Consider the following 22,945-nt stretch of genomic DNA (forward strand, 5'->3'; position numbering starts at 1 on the left):
AACGTCTGGAACTTTTAACAATCAGCTTTTCTCGCACAGTGGGGCGCAGGAAATGTATAAATGCGCGAATGCTTTTCTTACCAGTTGCACTTTACTTTTAACAGCGGCAGCAATTCAGTCTCTTCATATTGGAAGCTGGAAATTACTTATTTAGTGGCAAGCGTGTATTACCGATGTGTAAGTTACTCGTGATAGGCAATCGGTAAACTGAGTATGGTGCGCGAGGTAGTAGTTTGTATTTTTGTAAGAGATGTAGTAAACATTTTTTTCTCTTATTCTTTTGATATAAAAATCGTTAGTTTGGCCTTACACCTTTTTATTGTTTCTCAGTTAAACACCACGCGCTTAGGGTTGCCATGATTGGAGGTAGTATATTAAGACATCGTGTAAAACAAACCGTATAATCTTGTTAGTTGATTTAATAAAAGCAAAACAAATATTTAATAACCATGTAACGGGGTATTCTTTTGAGCGTTATTATTATCATAAAAAACGACAATACATCAAGTATAAGCCGTTAATATGTAAGTCGTTATCGTTGATCAAACAACAACTTCAGAAGGGCTAGATCACAGTCGTTGTACACGTATGTGGATGCATCTTTCATTATAATACAACAGTTTCAAAATTAATACCAAATCATGGGCGATGTATATACTTTTTAATCAAAACCGAACATTCTTTTGAATGTATTAATTTCCCATATTCAACACGTTTGCCCTGAAGAATTAGAGTTAGACAAACCGATGGACTATTTTTAAAAATTTGTTCGCCCGGGGCTAATTGTATCTTCTATTGCGTAAAACGTGTAGTACGCTTGAGTAAATCTGGATTTGTTTGGCGTTTTGTTCCCAATGTTAGTATGGACACTGGACAGTTACTTGGCGGTACAGCGTTTTGCTAAAAATAATAGAAGTATACACATACTCTGATTGATCAGTTGAAATAACAAATGAGTTAGTCAAAGTTAGCCCAGCCCTAGTCATTTAGTTATGAAAATTCTTGATAGAAGTGTGAAAAGACTTTATTGTTACTTACCAAATGTTTACACATTTTTTAACAGGAGTTAATCTTACGAAAAACGAAATTAAAAGTTGTACTGCGACCTGCTTTTCTGCATAGCACAAACATGAACGTGAAACTCGCATTCGTCTTGCTACTTCTTCAAATCTGTAGGTCATTTGGACAAGTGTTTGAACATGAAAATGGTAAGTGAGTTAGTCAACATTAGGAAAGTCCGATACTTTATTCCGATATTTTTTCCGATTCAAAATCGAACGAAGTCATTATTATGTTTAAATACGCAATAAATTGCATTTTTTCCTGGTTTTAGGCAGAAATTTGTTCTAGCGTTGAAACGTTTGGTTATTTTCAGTTGATAACATACCGGTACTATATGTTTTGATGTATTTATCTTTTAAAGTAGAATTGCCAAATTGGATAGCACATCATGGCTGAATTTCCTATATTTATTTGGTGTCGCATCGGCACGGATTGCAACCTCAGTATCGGACGAGTGCTACCAATTGGCATCGGGTATCGGCTCCGATCCGATAATATCGGACATCCCTAGTTAGCATACAAGTACTTAGTACAACTTAACTGATGTCCAACATAGCTAAGTATGAGTCGGTATATAGTTGCAGACTGGTGTTGTGGTACATTTGCCACAACAAACCATTAATTCATTGCTGGGTTCATTTTTATGTTTCAGTTCCGCTTCGTGCGCCGGCTTTCTGCAACGTGCTGACCCATAAGGGACCTTGTCGAGCGACCATCAACAGGTTTCGTTACAACGCGGAGATCGGGAATTGTGAAAGGTTTACGTACGGCGGATGCCCTGGTTTAACTGGCCTCAAAAACATGTTCTCCACACTACAAGACTGCATGAATGTTTGTCACCGAACATTGGACGAAAATCGTGCACTCAACAGTAAGTTTGCATACATTAAATATTTCCAGTATGGAAAGACAACTGAGTCATAGAACATAACAATATGCTGTCGAAAAAGCTATTTTTTAAAGCCTTGCTTAAATACAATCCTGATATCTCGGTAATAGCCTTTCTGATAGCACCCGGTATATATATACGGTCTGAGTAGATTGTGTAATATTGTTACACTGTGGCATTTTATCTTCAACCATTCCTGTTAAAAAAATTGAAAGCAGTTTTAATGTAGGACTAACATAATAAATTTCCATTCTTAATATTATTTAGGTGAGGACCAAGAATGCAGCTTCAAAATAAATCGTAAGTTAAGTTTATTATAATAGCTTTTATTTATTTTTGCCTGTAATTTAGTTACGGTACAACGAAAAGGTTTGAATATTCAAAATATTAACGCAAAACCATATATCAAATGTACAGTTTATGAACAAGGACGACAACTATGTTTAAAAAGGAGTAATATAAAGACATGTAGGCAACTAATATTTCATTAAGGTCAAATAGCTCCCAATACAACCTGTTTGCGTTCCAAATTTTGCACCGCTTGGCATACCCCAAAAGACCCTAACCTTCTGATTTAATGCTATAGCTTTCTTTTACCACAGTTGGACGTGAATGCCAACTGGATCCCAATTCGTACGACATTACGGATTGCCCGGGACTAGGAGAAAACCCCTCTAAGGACAAATGTGAGAGCCTTGGATGCTGCTGGTATCCCAACATCAACATATGCTACCAAAGGCAAAGTAAGAGCAAATTACTCAATTTTTTTTTAATATGGAAACTGACAAAAGTTAAAGTACAGGCTCCTGCAGGTGGTCGTATAAAGGCAAACTTGAAATTGTGTTTTTAACTTACAACCGGAATAGGAAAGGCAATTATTATTATCAGTACGAATTCGCCAAACATAAAATTGGCGTTACTTTTATTCACATTATAACGTGTTCGTAAAAGATAGTTGAAATATTAAAACAACTTCTTTATGGTAAATGAATGCCTTTTTACAATCTAGACTAGATCGTTCTGCAGTAGTTTTATAAATTGTGGCTTGGTTTTCCAGATGTTCTCGCAAATGCGACATGCTCTGTAAGTTACAACACGGAAGATGGATTCCAGGGAAAAGTTGTGTTTCAGGCGAACACTAAACGCTTCTCGGGATGGACCGGAATTATGACTTTCAAACAAAGGGTTACGAATGACTTATGTGTAAGTATTTGCAATGAGGAGTATTTTGTACGTAAGAAAATTGAAGTAAAATCAGACATGAATTCGCCATATAAGCATAAATAAAGTTTATAGTCGCCTCACAATAAGTCACGTGTGGATACCGCAAGCACTTGACCATGGCAATCGAAACTAGCATTTTTATCCTTGATGTTTGGAATTAGGACAATCACGTAATATTTACTGTGCTTGCTTGGTCCATTATAATCACAGGCTCGGGTCGAATCCAGTGGCACTAGGGAACTTCTCTCTGATTTTAATTTTAGATATATCGTCATGATTTTGTAAGGCTAACTCAAAAATGAATCTCCTATCGCGCTGTGAGTAAAACGATTGCTATAAATTTTGTTTAGATATTTAAGGATCAGTTCGGACCGGAACTTCGTATCACAGAGAACCTGGGAAATGGAAAACACTTTGTGGTGAGAGGGTTGACACCAATTTGCAACGGAGAAAACATTGTAATCCCCTTCGCAGGAAGCTACAGAAGTTCCACTTTTTCTAACACCCTATGTCAGTCTTTAAATGTGGTGTGAAAAGTTGCTTGCAGTAGAACCATATTTCAATGTATTTTTAAATAGATATATTTTTCGATGTTGTGTGGTGTAACATTCCCAGTTTTACCTTTAAACTAAATGCGAAGCTGTAGGAACAAAAAGGCAAGCCAATTTTAACAAATGCTGTCAAAATGATTTATTTCAATATGTTACTCTTTGACTACATCTATTACCCGTAAAGGTTCACCATTAATCGCACCTCATTAACTGCTGGTTGAAATGAAATGTACTGAGTTATCTTTTATTTTGCAAATTCTATAACTTTGTAGTTGTTTTTATATTTTACGACATTTTTTATGTGAACGGAAAGGTATGTAAATGTTTTTGCCCTCGTTCGCCTTATTTTACTTTTTCGTAAAATAAAATAATAATATATTAAAATAATTATTGTTAAGATAAAACATGCACTGATCGTATATAGGCTATTATGCAGTCGAGGTACCTAGCTATATAAATATGTAAATTTAAAAGAATAGGTAAAAGCGGGACAAAATGGATGCCTCACTTTTTTTTGAACGAAAATTGTGTTTATTTGTTTGCCGACCAGTGAGCAACGTCAAAAACGTTTGTGGCTAAAAATCAGCGATTTGATTTTGCACAAATCAGGGAGGGGAGAAAATGTCAAGTGTTTTTTGGGATGTTGATATAAGGCAACAACAGTAAAATTGTGTGTTGGCTACTAAAGTTCAATTAAAGGTGAAGTTATTATTTTGCTAATTAATTTGTAGATAACGGCCTATGTTTTAATGCGAAATAGTTTAAGATCATGCTGTGTTGCTATACTGTGTTACTATAGTTATTAGTAATTAAACAGATGAGGGATAAGTTATCGTATTAGGTAACCATTTATAAGTACGTTTTAAAAGTTCAAAGTTGAGCGATGTAAAAAATATGTGAAGTACATTGTCGACATTGATAACAGAAAACTATAACCCGTATTTATTATTGTTTGCATGAATAGGTAGCCTCCTGAACAGCGCCAGAATAATACGACAAGTGAAACAAGCTGCAACGCACGCGGATGAGTCGTGTGGCATAGTAATCCCCCAAAATACCTTGCACTTGCTAATAAAATAAACTTAGATAAAGTTAGTCGCTGGGAAAAGTTCTTAAAAAACGATGTGTAGGCTAGGCTAGTTTAGTCTAGTCTAGGATTTCATTTCGTCTTCAAAGTTTACGTAAAATATTTTCCTTCAAATCAACTAGTATTTCTGCAAAAAGTAAAATGCTGACAGATGAATTCTTCAAATCTGAAAAAAACAACCCACATTTTCATGATCAAAATCGTGAATTAAAATTTTTTGTGACCAATTTCCATTTATATGTCAAAAAATAGGGTTTCTAAAACCGGCAGACATTTCGACGGGAATCGACAATATGACAAATTTTGGGGCATTCAAGTAGGCCTTTACCAGGCAGGGCTGCGGAGTCGGACTCGGGTAAGACCGCGTAAAACTACCAGAGTCCCGAGTTTGACGTGCGCATGCGCAGTATCAAATTTCAAAACTGTTAAGGCGGGAAAATGTAAGTTGTAAAATTGTCATAGCAAATGTAAAATATTTTTAAACCATGTAGCCCAGGGGCGGGCAACCTTTTCAACAAGGGCCAGTTAGGAAATTTAATGCTTACAGGAGGGCCGCACATCAAAAATGCACTAATTGATATTTTCAGCTTATACTAGAAAAACACAAGTACAAGCGAATATGAAATATCATAGCAGACACACATGTGGATGTTCAAATAGAAGTAGTAAGAAGGCTGATGTTGGATATTTTGAACCAACTTGTCAATGTTTGGTTCCAGGCCAGATGTGCATAGACGCAAACTATTTAAGAGCAATAATTCAAAACCAGCTGTTAAACCTAACATCTCAGTCAATATGCGCAGCAAAAGTCGTAGCAGACAAGTGTAATTGTTGCAAAACAATTCTTTATCATACCAACGTGACGCAAGTAAAACTTTATGAATAAAGATTGTTTTGTAATAGATGCCTTCCCATTCGAGTTCAACAACTGCTTTAGTGTAGCCTATGGGTTACATTGCACTTTTAAACAGGAAACTGAAAGAGCAAAAGTTCCAACATTGGTGCACACAAAATACCCTTATTTAGGGAAAAATATCTGGAATAAGGCGAAGGGCCACACAAAAAATGGCAAAGGGCCGCACGTTGCCCGCCCCTGATGTAGCCTAATGCGGGTGGATCAATTATGATACCAATATGAGTGGATTGCAGAAAATCCACCTTAATTTAGTTGCGTAAAATACAGGATGTAAAGTCAGAACTGGACTCGGGACTCCACAAAATCTTACATTTGGCCGGAGTCGGACTCGGGTTGTTGTTTTTAACCGACTCCGCAGCCCTGTTACCAGGTGACTAAACACAACTTACAACTTTTCTTATTTTACGGCGAAGCTTACCTAACGCTACGAAATGTAATTCCTTAACTATGTGTACAATACTATTCCAAATCTAAAAGTGTATCATACTTCAAAAATTTATATTAGGTTATTTTGAAGACAAACTTAACGCACTATGTTTTTTGGAAGCAAAAGTTGTAATATGATATTCTTTCACCATAGTGGTGCAATTTAAACGGCAAGATAGGATTCCTCAGTGACCATATTAAAACGCGGCCAGGGGTGGTACACCCTATCCTCCAGGATTAGCTGAACAAGTTTGGCCTACATTTTAATTTAAATAAACCAACCCATTCGTATAAACATGTCAGATTTTTAAATTTATTACAATTCAAGATGCCTACACAATTTTTATAGTCCAGCAGATACACACGCATTCAAAAATTATTCTTCCCGAACATTTTTAAGTTCCTTGACTCTCCCTCACAACCAACCTTTTTCGACCAGACGAAATCGAACAGTTCTCTTTTCCACTGTACCTGTAGCGCAAGGTAACAAGACGAAAACGTATTGCATCTTTTTCGATTAAGTTACTCCATAGGAACTTATAACTCCTTTTGGTGCTTGTCGTCGTTAACGTGTATAACCGCAATGCCACAAACTATTAGTGACGCTCCCAGCCACCACCCAGCGGCAATCGTCTCATTAAACAACATCCACCCGGTGACGCCAGATAGCAAAATGTTACAGCCAGCATTGATCACCGACGCTTCAGCAGAGTTGAGGGACTGCATTGATTCCACGAACAACGTCCACATGACTCCGTTCAGAGCAATTGTTGAGACAAGAAAAAACGCGCGAACCGACATTACAGCGATCCACGAATGTCCGCTGTTCGGGAAATGAGCTGCCACCTGCTGAAATTCGCCCCCAGCTAGTTTTCCTGCTATCGAGGCAAGGGCAGCAAAGACGCCAGCCCCGCACGCGAGAACTCTACCGTGCATATTTTTAACAATCCTATAGTTTTAGTGATCTGAAGTAAGAAAAGTACAAAAGTAAATACACGAGGTGAGGCATGTATTCAGTATTCACACAAATTCAACTAGAAAGACCGTGGTCGGTTTTGTTGATAATAACTAAGCGATAAAGCAAACCAGTTCCTCGGCCACTTACGAAAATGGTTCGACGTAACACTTGGTTAGTTTTTTGAACTACTAGTATTGGAACGAATAAAACAAACAGTCGGCCGTAAAAGGCAGTGAAATAAAAATAGCGTGTAAAGAAAAACTGAGAGAGTATTTTAATTCAAGTAAAAAAAAAACAAATCTCCTAAGAGTCAATACTTGCAACAGTTGGGACGACGAGACCGTCACCAATCAATTTGCCATTACCTATACAAGGGAATGGAAAACAATATACAGTTGGCACTTTGAGATAAAAAAGTCGTCCGATTCTAGGTTATACCTTCGGCTTTTTTATCGACCCAACGGCCGAGATAATCGTTGTTTTGGCGTTCGAGGTGGGAGGCCTATCATCCCATTTAGTCCTTTTGGCGCGGTCGCCGCTGCCCGACCCGGACGAAGCAGACTTTTTAACGGCGGTAACGAACTCGACCTTTGTCTTTTTGTCCTTTTCCTTCTTGGCGAGGTCCTCGCGCTGCGCCCTGGCCAGCTCCTCGTAACTGGGGCACTTGCGCCAGGACTCGGGGTCGTACTCTTTCCGGGGCAGGTTCGTACCGCGCTCCTCAATGCCGAGAAAGTCGAGGAACTTTTCGTACATGCTCGGGTTGCGGAAGTCCTTTCGCGCCTGCAACGCGCGGTTGATGTTTTCGCCTTCGCGCAGCTTACGCTCGTACAGCTTCTGGAAACGCTCCTGGAGCTTGGCTGTGCACTGGCCAAGCGGCTCGGGCGGCAGTTCCAGCTCTTCTTGGGCTAGCGTTCTCAGCTTAAGGGCGAAGGCCGTGGCGTTCTCGCAGCTGTACCGCTTTCTGGACAGCTTGGCGGGCGCTTTGGCCTCGCTCTCGCCGTTTGTCAGTTCCTTACCTTCCTCGTTCTCCTGCGCTTCTTCTCCATCGCCGTCCTCGTTTATATTGTTATTATTTTCCTCGGTCACCACAGCGTCTTCCTCGCCACCTTCCGCGACCTCGCTCATTTCAACGTCTTCGACTACGTCGTCCTTGACCGCAAAAAACGACTCCTCCAATTCGAAGATATCCTCGTCGTCAATGGGCGACTTCTTCTGCCGCTGCTGCCCGTTTTTCAGGTTTGGTTCCGGGGGAGTGGGTTGCTTGACGATGATGCCGACGTGGCCGTCTTCGTGGCCTGCCTCGTGGTCGGCGTCGTCGTCCGAGACATCGTAGGCAGCAAGTGCAGATAACGCTGCCATTTCACAACAACCTAACGTTTTTTTGAAACCTGTGGGGAAACAAAAAACGATAATAGAGCGTCAAGAAGGTAAACGCCTGGATTCGGGGGCTACGCTAAAAAATCTAAATGAAACCCTTTCGTGATGGAAAAAAACTCTGGTTGCTAACGTTGTTGAAGCCACACAAAAGTCACCAGGAGTTGCTTGTTGACAATTTATTCGTTACTACACTTACGATACAAAGGCACATGTTTTGGTTTAAACTCATAGGCGCCCAACTTGCTTTCAAAAACATCGAAGCGTGAATTCCAAAAATTAATTCAAACGAGATTATTTTTTATGTGACAAGATACAACCTACAGATGTCTAGGTATAGTTATTTCAATTAAAACCGATAGCAAATAACGCAAAACGCTGTCATACATGTTATTTGAGCGAGCAAAAAATAAATGACTTTTAATAAAAGGAAATTATTATTCACTTTCGATAAGAAAAAGATTGGACGCCTATGGTAACAATAATTTTTAACCCAAGACATAAGATTACGGAATATATTCTAAATAAATACCAGTAAACAAAGTTTAGGGTAAGAAAAAAGTCTTGAAACATGCTTGAGAAATCTGCTACACACAACTTGTAGTTTTGGGAATCAAATATATGATAAACTGACATAAATAAATAGGTGACAAACCTTACATTTTATTTTGCATGCACCGCAAAAAATATAAGTATAGATAGATAGATATTACCAAATATAAAAACTAATAACAAATATTAAAAAAAAAAGATTTGTTAGTCATTTTGTTTAGCATTAATGTGGCATATATGATCTTGTCACAGTTTTGCCAGACTTAAACATTTATTCTTAATGCATCTTTAGGATTCCTTCACCTAATTAAACACTAATTGAACAATTTTGCTACCATTTGTAAATGCTCTCCTGATGACACTTCCTCCGTGATGTGAATGTTGGTAACATTCCACGTACATCTAGAATACAAATACACCATTAAAACACCACCAACTAGTAAAATAAAATAAAGGATTGAATTAAATACCTATAAAAATAAAGTGATAAAAATGGAAGTTGTTAATCGTTAAAAGGGTAATAATAAATCAAGTCCTTTTAGGAATTCTGCTGTGAATCCTAAAGAGTTCAATGAAAATAAAGGGTACCCATAACCAAACAACAGTGGCATATTCAAGATGTGTGATACACAAAATATTCGTAAAATCTTTTTTTTTTTTTTGGTATTTACCAACTTTTTCAATTGAACCTCCTTCCAAATTTCAGTAAGTAATTTTTCTTGTTTAATAGATGTAATTGTCTTGTTTAAAACTAAAAATGTAGAGGGGCATTTTATATTCTATCGCACAGTCGTGCTTTTATCAACAGCAGTTTGTGCAAAAACTCGTCAACAGTAAATTATAATTTGCTAACATTGGCTCATGTTTTTATAGAACTGTATGCTTGAGCGTTTTTATCTTCATATTGTGAATGTACATTGGAAATAAATCACTTCCACTTTTTTTTTATAAGATATGTGAAATCAAATATTGACATTTTTGTCTCTGTGACTAGACTGTGTTGGGATTAATAAATTTTCCAAAAAATGCAATCTAAATTTTTTATGTGTCTAATTTACATTGAAAGTTTTGTTGATTTAAACCGAATAAATGCAATTTTTTGCACTTGAACTGATTTCCGCTGCCCATTTGCACACAAGTTGCTAAATATGCACGATTAAATCATATGCGCCAAACATGGGAGTGCAACGTGTTTTTAGATGCTCTGGATTTCTGGCAGGGCATCATAAATGCCGTGGAAGTTTGACCAGGTTAACTTAGGTGTGCAATGAGGTACATAACCATTTCTGATAATACCATAAGAAAAATCATACAAAAGGCCTACACTTAATGAAACCCACTATAGCCTAGGTTAAGTAGGAAAGTTATTCGAGAATGACACACTGGATACTGGTATATCATATCTGTAAATCTGCGCCAATATTATTCATGATATTTTATTACAACAATAATTATTAATTTTAATCACTCTGTATTAAATCAATTTCATTGTGTTTAGCAAAGCAAAATATTACTCTTTAGGTGAGAGGGTAATTTAATGAACACAATATTTCAAAGTACAAGCATTTGTTATTACTGGTGCTTTAGGAAGCGGTCTCTAAATAAATAAATTGTATTGTTGTACGTTTTAAGTTGGTAAAGATATTGTATATAAATTAAGTAAACCAGGTATAATTTGACAATTGATATTTTGCCAACTCTACCTAATCAAGCTGTTTATACATTAAAATTTGTAACTTTTGTGTTAAGTCACTTGTTAACTACCCATGTCATATAAAAAATAATAATAAGTAATCAAAATAGGGGCATAAGTAGAATATTGAATCCTAGGTAGGCAAGACCCAAAGTATTGAAATCAAAACTCCTTATGTATTGAATAACTAAAAATAGGGGTGGTGTTATGCATTTTGGGGTGCTTAGGGTGTTCAGCGCACATAAATTATTAAAATATATTCTTAAATACTGTATATATCTGTAAGACATACAAGCAGCACCCTCTTTCTGCACAAATTATGATAAAATTAGTTAGTCAGCAATCAGTTATTATTTTTAACGAGGAACATCTGCTTTACCACTTATTTTACAAACTCTTTAAAAGTCCTACTGTATTTTTATTGAGTTGTTCTACAATTTATAATATTAGCTGCTCTTTACACAGATTATAATATGGTACAGTATGATTCAAGAGCGGTGTTCTGCAAGTTTAATTACTTAGTGATATAATATAACTCTTAATTACAACTTGCGAATGCAGCAAAACACCTTTCCAACAATTAAAATAAAACTTCTGGGGCCTGGGTTATTAATTAGCAAAGTTTTACAGTGATATAATGAAGACCTTTAACTGCTGTATGGAATAAATTAATTTGGCCAATAGGAGGAATTTTTGAAACAGCAAAAGACTTTTTTCTGTGTGTTTTTTCTGGAGGATCGACCATAGTGATAGCTTTAAATTTGGCCATGCAATAAGATGTCAGCATTTTGTAAGTAAAAGTATCAATCAGTGGAATCAAAATTGTATTGCATATACGGCTAGATCAGGGGTGGCCAACCAATCAGAGACCAAAAGCCACAATTTTACTTGGTTAACTGCCAAAAGCCACACCTCACTGTGTAACTGCCAAAAAGCCACACCTCACTGTGTGTTTTTTCTGGAGGATCGACCATAGTGATAGCTTTAAATGTGGCCATGCAATAAGATGTCAGCATTTTGTAAGTAAAAGTATCAATCAGTGGAATCAAAATTGTATTGCATATACGGCTAGATCAGGGGTGGCCAACCAATCAGAGACCAAAAGCCACAATTTTACTTGGTTAACTGCCAAAAGCCACACCTCACACATGGGCAGAAATTAATAACACCATGTATTTTCTCACTTACGCATATATACTTTTGGTTAAATTGATTTATTAGATGAAGCATACCAACAATACCATATACACTTTATTTAAGTAACTTTTTTACACTGTGGGACTTCTCAAATAAAGGCCATCCTGCTTCTAAAATCTGTTGATTTCGGGGTAGGATTTGAACTGAAAAGGATCCTTTAAGTTTGTTTGAGATGGCATATAAAACAATAAGCCATAAAATAAGTCTTGCACCAATATTCAACACCCTCAAGCACAAATGCATTCGAAAAGGATGGCGAAAATAAATCCAGCCCTCAGATGTCAAACATTGAGATATTAAGACAAGGAATTTTTCGAAACGGTCTCAGACAAGTAGAAGAGTTTCTTTTGCTTAAAAAAGTGCTTTTAAGTTGTTAAAATAGGCAAAGTATGAAGAACAAAGTAATTGATACTGGGCATCCTAAAAACTGAAATACAACCTAAATGTAAGAGCCAAAAAAATGGTTGAAGAGCTGCATGTGCAGAGCAAGCATTGTTAATCTAAAATTAACATTGTATCACATCACAACATCATAACATTATTAGGTTACTAAAGGTAAACTTCAAAACAATATCCAGCATGGTTGCATAAATATTAATAGTTAAGCAATTATGCAGCAGAACTGGAGTTTTAGGGGACAAAGCTCTACTCAAATATTTATTTTTTTTATAATGATTTTATTGGTTTCATGTTGGGTTGGTTGTTAATTTTGCTTTCCTACTGTCATATGCTTTAAATCTAAATGACACATGCGTACAAGTAACTGAAGAAAAATGGTTCATGCTTTTGCAATTTGCGAACTTTTGGACTACATGTGTTAATAGTTTCTACTTTTTTGGACATATTTGGGCTATGTTTTGTCAAAACAGTATGATATATCACCCTCTTCACAATGCTTTTTTCCAATTTAAACAACAAAACTGCGGAAAAAATTGCGTTCTTGCGAACCTTTCTATCATATATATATATTACATATTGGGGCAACCCAAACCTTTTTTGCACAAATTGTAATATTATTTGCAGTATATATATAGCCATTGCATTGTATGTCATTAGATTAACGCAATGTTTAATTATTTTCTTGGGGTGACATTTCGACGTGGTTTCTGTGCAGCCTCACAGCTGTGGAGAAAATGCCTTGACAACATGTTTGTAAAAATCAGCTTGATAAAAATCTATTTATATATCAAGCTTAAGCAATTTTTTTGTGTGCCCAATGCGTCAGGTTTCAGCTTAGCCAAAGTCAAACCAAATAAACATAATTTTTGTTGTGTTTTGCGATTAACAGTAAATTTTTATGATGCTTAGGTAATATCTGAAGGGGGCGCAAGGCACAGGACAATTACCAAAGGCGATAGAAAAAAGGTTAACCGCCCTAGAGATTAAAGAGGTTGTAATACAAAAAACTCTTCTAGTCTTCTATTGATGGGGCTGATGCTTTGTATGTGCCTACCTGGGAATGCAATTTGGGCAAGTGCTAATTGACACCAACTAGAGAAGTACAATACTTATTAGTTTTTATTTCGTTTCCACAAAAAGAATTGCGATTTAATCCGATAGCAAATGCAGTCATTACTATGCTCAAACAAGCAAAATACATAAAACTGAAATTTTTGAAGGAATTATTTCCAGGTTGTTAGGCCAAACTTTTTACCTACTGATTTTGATAAATTTACCTATTAAAGTAAAAAAGTACAAAAATCACAGAATATTCATTCCCCAAAAAAATTTGCGATTTCATAAAGTTGGCAAAAAATGTTTGGGGGCACTTATAGCAAAGGAAGCCAATGCATTAAAAGTGTAGCTACTAGGCGTTTTGGTTGTGCCCCTCCCCAAAAATATTATAATTTAATTTCATCACTGGTCATAAAAATAAAATAGTGGGCCAATAAAAAGAGTCCCTGTTCCAGTGACCAGTTGTACCACACTGATCTAGTCCACTACAAAAGGAGAATCTATTTGTTGATATATTACAGGTAATATTAATTTATGTGTTCATAGGATAATAGAATGTATACAATTTAGCCTGTCAGCCTCTCTTTAATACAAAACTAAATCAAATGTGCTTTGACTGCTGAAAAAAAAATCACTAAGAGAAAAGCATTGTGTATCTAAATAAGTTTTTGAGTATAAATGTGCTTTTTTTTATTCATATATGAATACTGTATGAGATTAGTGCTGTCCAAACTGAGGATGGACAGCGTTTAAACAGTGTTTGGAGTCATAAATATTTCAAATTAATTTCATACTTAGGTATTTCCATATAACGACTTTTTAGACAACGCATATAGACTAAAATGTTATGCTTATTTCTGTCAAGCGTGAAGGGTTACAAAAATTTTTAAGAAATTAAAATGATTAAACACTGAAGGTTAACTGTAAAGTAGATGGTATTAATGTTTTCAAATTTTCTGTCGTAAAGATTGAAGCACCTTTGCTCAGTGTAACACATGCAAAATTTTGTTTTCTGACAGCTAGTCAGACAACTATTAAGCTTTATTTTCCCACTAAATGACCAAATACCTGTCTGGCGTGCAGTGTTCCCTCTAATTTTTTACCATGTGGTCAGGTGCCCAAAATTTTGCGCACAAGCCTAAAATAAGTGCGCAAAGTGCCCAAAATTTTCAAACAAAAAAGTGCCCAAATTGGATACGCGGAAATAATAATTAGTTCGGAACTTCTGTTTTTATTAGCTCTTAAATATAATCTGAAAATTATTTTTTGCTTGCTTTGTCAGATAGATGTTTTCGTTGCAATGGAGAGGAGCAATATGAGCGGGAGTGCACGAGAGGCGTCGCAATAATCTTAATTAATTTCTCCCTAATATAAAAATGAGTATCTTCATTTGGAGAATTGCCTCACTTGAGACGCGATTTCGCTTTGTAGTTTGTGTGATGGACTTTGTCAAGCGTAGTGCAGTGTAACCGCCTAATGGTCAAGGTAATTATCATGCGTAGTGCAGCAGTTTTACCAGTAAGCATTTTTAACTTTTAAACAGGTTACGCATTTTTCTTAAGTTTATAACTTTAATTAAAAAAAATTTCGCCTTCATGTCTTTCCTGTTTATATTGACATAAATTTAACCTACTCGTTTAGTTGACACAACACGCAACTTTGCTTTTTTTGCGTATATTATAATTTGATACACTGTTTTACAAAACAATGAGCCCGAAAGTTTTATCTACGGAAAATCCTAACCTTTTAAGCGTTAAAAAACAGCATGAAAAGTAATTTATGCAAATAAAACCATATCGCAGATAATTGTAATAATTTTGTTTGAAAAAGTTTAAAGCTATTGCGACGCGAGGTATTTTATACCAAGTAATCACTTTCCTATAACACAAAACATACAGTGCGAAACACAGATACCTTGAGCTAAAATAGATCTCCAAATTAGGACAAAATAAACTTTTAAAACAAAAGATTTGATTGTATCGCAAAAAAAAATATTCCAGTTTCTGAGAACCATGGCCTGGTATCTAACCTCATGCAAAACTTAAGATCCCTGTCAACTACACTACCTTGTTAAGACAAACTAATCCCAAATCCTTCAAAGAAGATTTAAATGTGAGTTAAATTAGCCTGTAGACACCGAGAACTAAACAAAATTAGTAGTTCAAAAACTTGCCAATCACAGAATCACAAAACAAATTTCGCAGTTACTAAACTACCACCCAATCCGTCAGAAATTAGTGTAGTTCTAACCAAAAAGGTCTACGGCAATTACGGCATCCAAAGGATGGAAAAGTCTGATTTTTAGACTTAGAAGTCTTGGACAATGCACTATAGTCACTTGGCGTAACAAAAAAATTTTGCTAAAGTTGAGGTAAAAAAAAAACAATGTCATCACACCCAAAGTATATATAATTTTTTTTAATATCTTTTTCAGGTAAAAAATACATTCTTGGCCTAACCAATAAGCCCTCAACCATTTTAATTTTTTTTCTCTGAGTAAAGTTCTACTAGTTTAAACAACAGTTGTTAAATTTGTATCTTAAAAAGGTTTGTAAGACCATTAGAAACGTTTGTGTAATTCCTATACAACCAAGTTTGTGGCAATGGCCTTTACTCTGTGTTGTGTCATAACATTGATCTATTAAACAAAAAATACCTTACTTTCCTAGCTGTTTTAGTTTTTTTAGATATTTTGTTGTTATTTTTTTACCCCGATCGATTCTATGGAAACTTTACTAAATATGCCTAGCCAATATGTACCAATACCAACATAATGAGGCTTATTTGTAGACCATGAGCTAAAAACACTAAGGTAGACAACTAACAGGCATGTACTTTGGGTAAAATAACCTAACTTTTTAGTTTTATTCAGAAAATGTAAAGCTATTAACCAAAATGAATTAATACCAAGTATCATTAGTGCCATAAGAAAGTAAAACATTTGAATAAATTATCAGTCATGAATAGGGACTATTTTATTCTGATACCGATACCCGATATTTTCAATAAAGTGTATTGCAATCCAAATCAATACCACATGAAGGTATTATTATGCTTAAACAGGCAAAATAGATTAAATCGAACCTTCTAGGGTTATTCTCTTCAGGTTAATTGATCAAAATTTGCCTTAACAGCAGGAAAGTAATTAGCTTGAGATGTTAAACTTCTATAAATTTACCTTAGTAGAAAAAGTAGAAAATTTTTTTTTAGTAAACTTAACAAGTGGCCCAGAACCTAAACAAGTGCAGATCACAAGGTAGACTGGAGCAATTATTTTAGACTTGTACCATAACATAGGGGAAAGATGTGAATGTTTTTGTAATGATGAGGATGAAATAAAGGCAACTGAGCAATTTTCTTCATAAAAAATAAGAAAAAGCTAATAATTCCAGGTTGTCCTCGGACTGGCCCACAAATCTAAAAACTTCTGTTGTTGAGGTAATTTACTTCTTCTGGGACCTAGAAATACCACTGATGACCAGTGCTAACTGTTGAAAGGCACAGTTTTAATTTACCAGGGAGAAATTAGTTGCTAAAAATATTTTAAACAGGTGCAAATTCTGGGTACCATAGTGTAATCATAAAAACTGTTTATTTTTTACTCAAATTCTCTTTCCATTAAAGGTATTTATGAAATTTGTGTGTTGTTGTGGCTTTGAAAAAGCATTTTTAGTCTATTTACTTCAAATAAAGTCAAACCTGCTTCTATAAATTATTATAAATGGTTCTAATGTACACTTGTTTTTTTTACCCCGGCATTGTTTTTTTGCCCTTTCATCAGGTTAAAAAAACAACAGATTTTTAAAATATTTTTTTTTTATAATAAAATTAAAAATCCTTTATGTTGGTGAAAAGGTAGACCCATAAGCTCAATAAGAATGAAAAATTACACTTCTGTTGCGAAAATCAAAAGTTAGGCAGACAAGTTAGCTAAAATTGTTTTTTTTTACCCCGCTTGACTATAATTTAACTTAACAAATCTGCTTAAAAAGATTAAATTTAATAATACCTAGCCCAAACGCTAACCAGCACCCTAACCCAAATAATGTGCGTTGATTTAATAATTATATAAACGCTTTCGGTCCCAATACATCAATGTGTGACATAACAGTCCTATATAACCTGGATGAGAAATTATCTTATGCCCACCAGAGTTTGGGCTTTTTCCCAGCGTTTAAATAATTATTAAATTAACGCACATTATTTAAGTAAGGGTGTTGGTTATCGTTTGGGTTCGGGTGGGTCAAGTATTATTAAATCTATCTCATATGTTTTTTGTGATTTTTCAGCCTATATTTTTATTTATCTTTGTCGGAAGTTTACCTAAAGATCCAATTAGTGCAAATTGCTGTTACATTAAGGTCTAAATGTCACTCTTCTGCCCTTGGATGACCTAATTGTCGCAGACCTTTTTGCTTAGAAATGCACTAATTTCTGACAGTTACTCCACAAAATATTGGCATTTTTTGTCCGTCAGTAGCTCAAATAAAACTAACTTGGGCACTTTTTGTTCAGTACGTAGCTCGAATAAAACTAATTAGGCACTTTTTTGTCCGTCCGTATCTAGGATAAAACTAATTTTGGCACTTTTTTGGCCGTAAGTAGCTCGAATAAAACTAATTTGGGCATTGTTTTAAAACTTTCGTGAAGCAAAAATGGGGTACATAAGGTATTATATGTATATTCTTTGTAAAATCGTAAAACGTGGGCTTCAAGAGACGACAGGAGGTCAAATTTAAGTAAAAAAACAACTTATAATTTTTTTTTTGCTTCGCACTTCCGTGAAAAAAACTGCGCAAGTGCCCAAAATTTTTAAAATGCGCTTAGCGGGAACACTGTTAGCGTAATACTTTACATCGCTTCGGTTATTAATGAGCATCCATAGTTGTATAACAAGGAACAGTATTTCTTATAACAAACCAATAAAGGCAATTAAGAGGCATCCCATATAAAGCAAGTCACAATATTATTTTTCACATTCATCAAGCAATTAAAGTAAACTCTCTTTTCAGTGAGCAATGTGATATTTATAAAAATACTGTTTATCATACCACAATTTTATGGACATGAAAAGCAATTTAAGTCTTTTTCCTATAACAGTTGGAGTCATCATAGAGCTACTGTCTTACCTATAAACATGCTTCATAAGTCTGTTGCAAACATTGATGTGGTATTTGACATATTTTTGGTAGTTTGTTTCACTTACAAGTCCCTATAAACGACTATTGTTTAGTTGCTTTTTTATGTTACTTTAATAGAGCCAAATCTCCCCCAACAAAAATTATTAACAATTTAAATGCTTAGCAAAATTAATATTATTCTTATGGGAACAAAAAACATTGTTGGAGCCTAAACAGCTCTGAATTTTCTTCAAATTAGGTAAATTCCCATGATATAAAAAAGGAAAAACATATATGTCATGTTTAAACAACTGGTTAATAAATGCAATGCCATAGCAAGATGATATTGACATTAGCAGGCTGTAAAAAAGCAAAGACTCCGAAAAAAGTGTTATGTAAAGTTTAAGAGGTGTCCCGAAGTGGGACCCTCCCTTTCAGCAAGTCTCATTGTTTGAGCACTTTGCACACTGTTTTTCACCAAAGGCACAAAATTCTTAATAACTGCGCATGTGGCGAAAAATTGAAGTAAACACTAATGGCAACAACAGTTTAAAAAATAAAATAAAAAAATAACATCTGCCAGGTCGCAAAGTGTAGCAAAGGCAAACCAACTCACAACCAGGTTGGCAGAATCTTGCCATTTTTTTTCAAATTTTTTTTTTTGCACCAATTTCTTCGGTTTTCTGGCTGATTCTTCGGCCGACATAGTCGCCAAGTCGCCAGCATTCTGCCATACTGCTCACAAATTTTTTTTATAAAACAGACTAAACTGCTGAAGAGTTCATTGTACTCAGCGTATGGGCAGAATATTACCTTTTGGCAACAACCTGGTCACTGGCATAGAATGGGTGTGTTCAGGGAGTCTTGACAACCCTTTAAAATTCCAGAAAATTATAATCAAAAAAACTAATCCGGTGATTACACTGATGTTAAACCGGCAAAATTGCACCTTGCATTTAAAACCTGTCTGTCCTTATTACCGCCTAACCACTGTGTGTATTACTACTTTCCTTAAAGCCTAAAGAACTGTCGCCAAGCTGCCTAATTCAAAAGAAACCTGATATATACTGGAAGAAATACTAAAGTAAATTGAATGCATTTTGACATCAATTCCTGTATATCTCATTCAAATATTTTATAGACCTGTACCTATTTATTAGTGATAAGCTGGATACCCAATTGCATTCTAATGCCTTCCCGCTAGGGATGTTCAAAGAAAAAATTTGAATCCTTAGATTCAAATCCAAATGGGTTTGTATCCAATTCTGCCGTTTATTTCGGGTAATTGGAACTAATAATTTTAATGTTTTATCAACGATGGTTGCCTAATTGTACAAATGCTTGAGGTTTGGATAAAGGCCAGTCACTGCGGCGACACATTTATAGTGCTTACTTTAAATGTAGGCTTGTAGGGCAGTGTCAGCGGCTTTTTTGTGCGGCACGATAACCTTCCGTGAGTCACTAACGTGTAATGCCAAGCGCAGAATTCACAATTTTCTTAACTGGTTAGGTTGCACAATTAACATTCCCATGTTAAACGTGCTGGCATTGGAAAAAATGAACTACAGGGTTACTTAAGGTCAACTATAGCCCAATATTCAGTGAGGTAATGCACAGCGTAATTAATTGTCAAGTATTGTTTATGGCAATAGTAACAGGGTCGGGATTAAGCACTCGGTCGCTCGCTCGCCAATGTGAGTGCAATTCGCTCTGGGCGAGTGCTGATTGACACCCACTCGACTAATGAGTGACTTCGGTGAGAAATTTAATTAGTTAAAGGCGAGCTGTGCTGTGTACCAAGTCAGCTAACATACAAGCACATCTTACACCAACATCAAAAATTAGAGCGGACAGCGAGAAACATCAGCACTGTCCAACTCGATGTTTTGAGCAAGAAAAAAAACGATACAGCTTAATTAATTGTTGTTAGTTGTCAAACACACTTGCATAACAGCCAACCCTAACGAATAACGAAAGGCAAAATGGATAAAATATCCTGCAGTTACAGTTGACCAAACAAGGAATAAAAAACCGCGTATTGCGTTTGACTTTGGTTTTGCATTAGCTTAAGACGTGTGACCAAATTAAATTAAAAACATTGCTGCTTAGGGCAGTGAGTTAAACCCGGACAAAAAGCACTAGGACAGAAATTGCAGACGGCGTGCACAAATTTGGCGAGTGCCGATTGATAGCCGCTCGCCCGACTGGCGAGTGTAAATTTTTGCTTAGGAATAACCCTGAGTAATATTGTATTCTTTGCAGTCTGTTATTTGACTGCATAACATATCAAGTTAAACTTTAGACGCAAAGCGAACAGGTGCACAATCCTGCCTGGTGCCAGCTGTAAAACCATTTCATATGCAATCATTAACTTTAGGCGAGAAACTTAAGCAGGGCCGTGAAGTATGTGTGATTGATTTTGGAAGATCCATGTACGGGAGTATGCTAAATTGCAAGTCATCTCTCGCCAACTGCAATACTAAAAGTGCCAAGAACACACAAAAGTAAAAATTTTCACGGTTCCTCCAGTACCTGCTTGGGGTTTACAATAAACCCTGAACTTCCTAGGTGTTTGTATATTGATTTTGTCATATATATATATATATAAATTAGCAAAGTGTTTTTTGTTAATAGACATACCTGCAAAACGGAGTCTTCTTTTCAACTTTCATCTCCGGAAAAAAGAAGGATAAAAAATATCTGTGAAAGTTGCTCCACATTTTCAGTTTGCCTTTTCAGGGCCAACAGAGCAGCGGAACAGTTTTGTCTTAAGTGATCTCATTTCACTAAGACAAATGTTGCAAGTTAGGCTGGAATGCATTTCACCCTAGGGGTTGTATCGCATATTACAGTTGACCTTCTAACTCACCTGATATATCACATTTTATTTTCCCACTGCCCTGTCAAGAGATGGGAAAACCAGATAAGAGCCTCCATTTCACCAAATGAGTGAAGATTAGAGAGATCTTAAAATTGCAATTCAAACATTTAAAATCTCTGTTGCTTACAGTTAATATGATTGTAAATATTTTTAAACTTATGAAATATAGTAAGCAACATAATATGTAGCAAAATAAGGTGCCGGTCTAGAATCCTACCACATTTTCTATTCCGGATAATTATATTGACAACATTATTTTGGTTACAGTGCGAGTTGAGGTTTGGTTGCTCAAAGTATTTTATTATTAGGAAGTGGCTATTTGCGTGAATTGTTTTTTTGTTGCCTGTACCCATACAACATGTGAGAACCAGATTGGAAACTTTGGATTTTGAACCGGAGAAGCGATTTTGCAGCTTGAAAACGCGCAGCTGTAATGACATTTCCGCCCAAAATTGCACGGCTGTAATAACATTATTTGTAAAATTTGCACGGCGTAAAATGGAGTACTATACTAAAAACCGTTAGCCCAACGAAAGTTTTTCACGGTTGAACGCATTTTACTTAGATTTTACACAAAACAGGCAGCTATGACAGTAGCTGAGCGAGAAACTGTGGGGGGGTAATTACTTTAGTGCCCGACTGTGCGGGTATAAAGCCTCTTCTTTATTATTATGTTGTTATTTATTTCTTATTTGCCATTTTATTTTTGACAATTAGTTACTTTACTCTAAAAAAAGTGGAATTCTAGACCAGCGCCCAAAATAAATATACAATATGACAATTTTTAATAAACTATTATTTTAGAGTAAGTTCAGTAAAGACAAAGAAAAATACATAACTACATTACTGATAGCAATAACTTTTTAAGATAACAATGCTAGCATATTCAGTTTACATAGTAATGCAAAACCTTACCTTAATTTTGTGTAAAACACTTCCAGACATCATGGTGTGACAAACAAAACCAACGCCGCTGAGCGCAAACAATTATAGTTACGTAGGTTTCGTGGACACAAAACCTGTAGCAAATCTCTTGGATATCAGTATCCTACAGAATCGACTAGCGAGCATATAGCGAATTTACCTTTTTTTCAAAACAAATCCTGGTTAAATTGCTGAAAAATGAAGCTTTCTATACATTATGCAGTTAATAGTTTTGGAAACACGTCTTGAAAAAAATTCTTTCTTCGAACGTCACGCTTACGAATATTTAGTCTAAAAGCAGCCTTATGCATTCCATTTGTACATCATACTTTATCCTATGCACTAGAGTTAATTATAAGTTTTAAACTCTTATTTTTTAACGATCCATTTTTATGTTTACAAAAATAACAAAGATCTGATGATAACTTTACTTTGTAATGCTTTGCGCTAATCATTTATGACTTTGTAGCTGATCGTCGAACCGTTTGACTTTTCCGATTCAGGATTCCGGTTCGTATACAATTAATAGTTCCGTTCAACCTAAAAATGTGGGTCATTAGATGTAGAGAATAATTATTAAACTGTAACTCGTATTCAATCTAGGTTTCGTGACGCATTAAAAACAATAGCACATTA

General features: G+C 35.6%; 3 protein-coding genes across 3 annotated transcripts; 1 reads left to right on the forward strand and 2 right to left on the reverse strand.

Annotated features, from left to right (window-relative positions):
* Window positions 1-1,070: 1,070 nt before the first annotated feature.
* Window positions 1,071-4,092, forward strand: LOC146163807 (uncharacterized). Its single transcript, XM_083382597.1, has 6 exons — window positions 1,071-1,208; window positions 1,715-1,933; window positions 2,219-2,251; window positions 2,554-2,694; window positions 3,009-3,154; window positions 3,526-4,092. The coding sequence occupies exons 1-6, from the start codon at window positions 1,130-1,132 to the stop codon at window positions 3,706-3,708; spliced, it is 801 nt and encodes a 266-aa protein (XP_083238723.1). The 5' UTR covers window positions 1,071-1,129; the 3' UTR covers window positions 3,709-4,092.
* Window positions 4,093-6,692: 2,600 nt separating this feature from the next.
* On the reverse strand, window positions 6,693-7,091 carry LOC146163808 (transmembrane protein 42-like). The gene has a single exon (XM_083380593.1). It carries the CDS (start codon window positions 7,089-7,091, stop codon window positions 6,693-6,695), a length of 399 nt encoding a protein of 132 aa, XP_083236719.1.
* Window positions 7,092-7,119: 28 nt separating this feature from the next.
* Window positions 7,120-22,534, reverse strand: LOC146163809 (SAP30-binding protein-like). The gene is made up of 5 exons (XM_083381621.1): window positions 22,301-22,534; window positions 21,374-21,470; window positions 21,145-21,290; window positions 9,375-9,441; window positions 7,120-8,501 (listed from the first exon to the last, which is right to left on the reverse strand). The coding sequence occupies exons 4-5, from the start codon at window positions 9,439-9,441 to the stop codon at window positions 7,546-7,548; spliced, it is 1,023 nt and encodes a 340-aa protein (XP_083237747.1). The 5' UTR covers window positions 21,145-21,290; window positions 21,374-21,470; window positions 22,301-22,534; the 3' UTR covers window positions 7,120-7,545.
* Between the last annotated feature and the right edge of the window lie 411 nt (window positions 22,535-22,945).

This window comes from Ascidiella aspersa, chromosome 2 (assembly GCF_963924565.1).
Source record: "Ascidiella aspersa chromosome 2, kaAscAspe10.2, whole genome shotgun sequence".
Lineage (NCBI taxonomy): Eukaryota > Metazoa > Chordata > Ascidiacea > Phlebobranchia > Ascidiidae > Ascidiella > Ascidiella aspersa.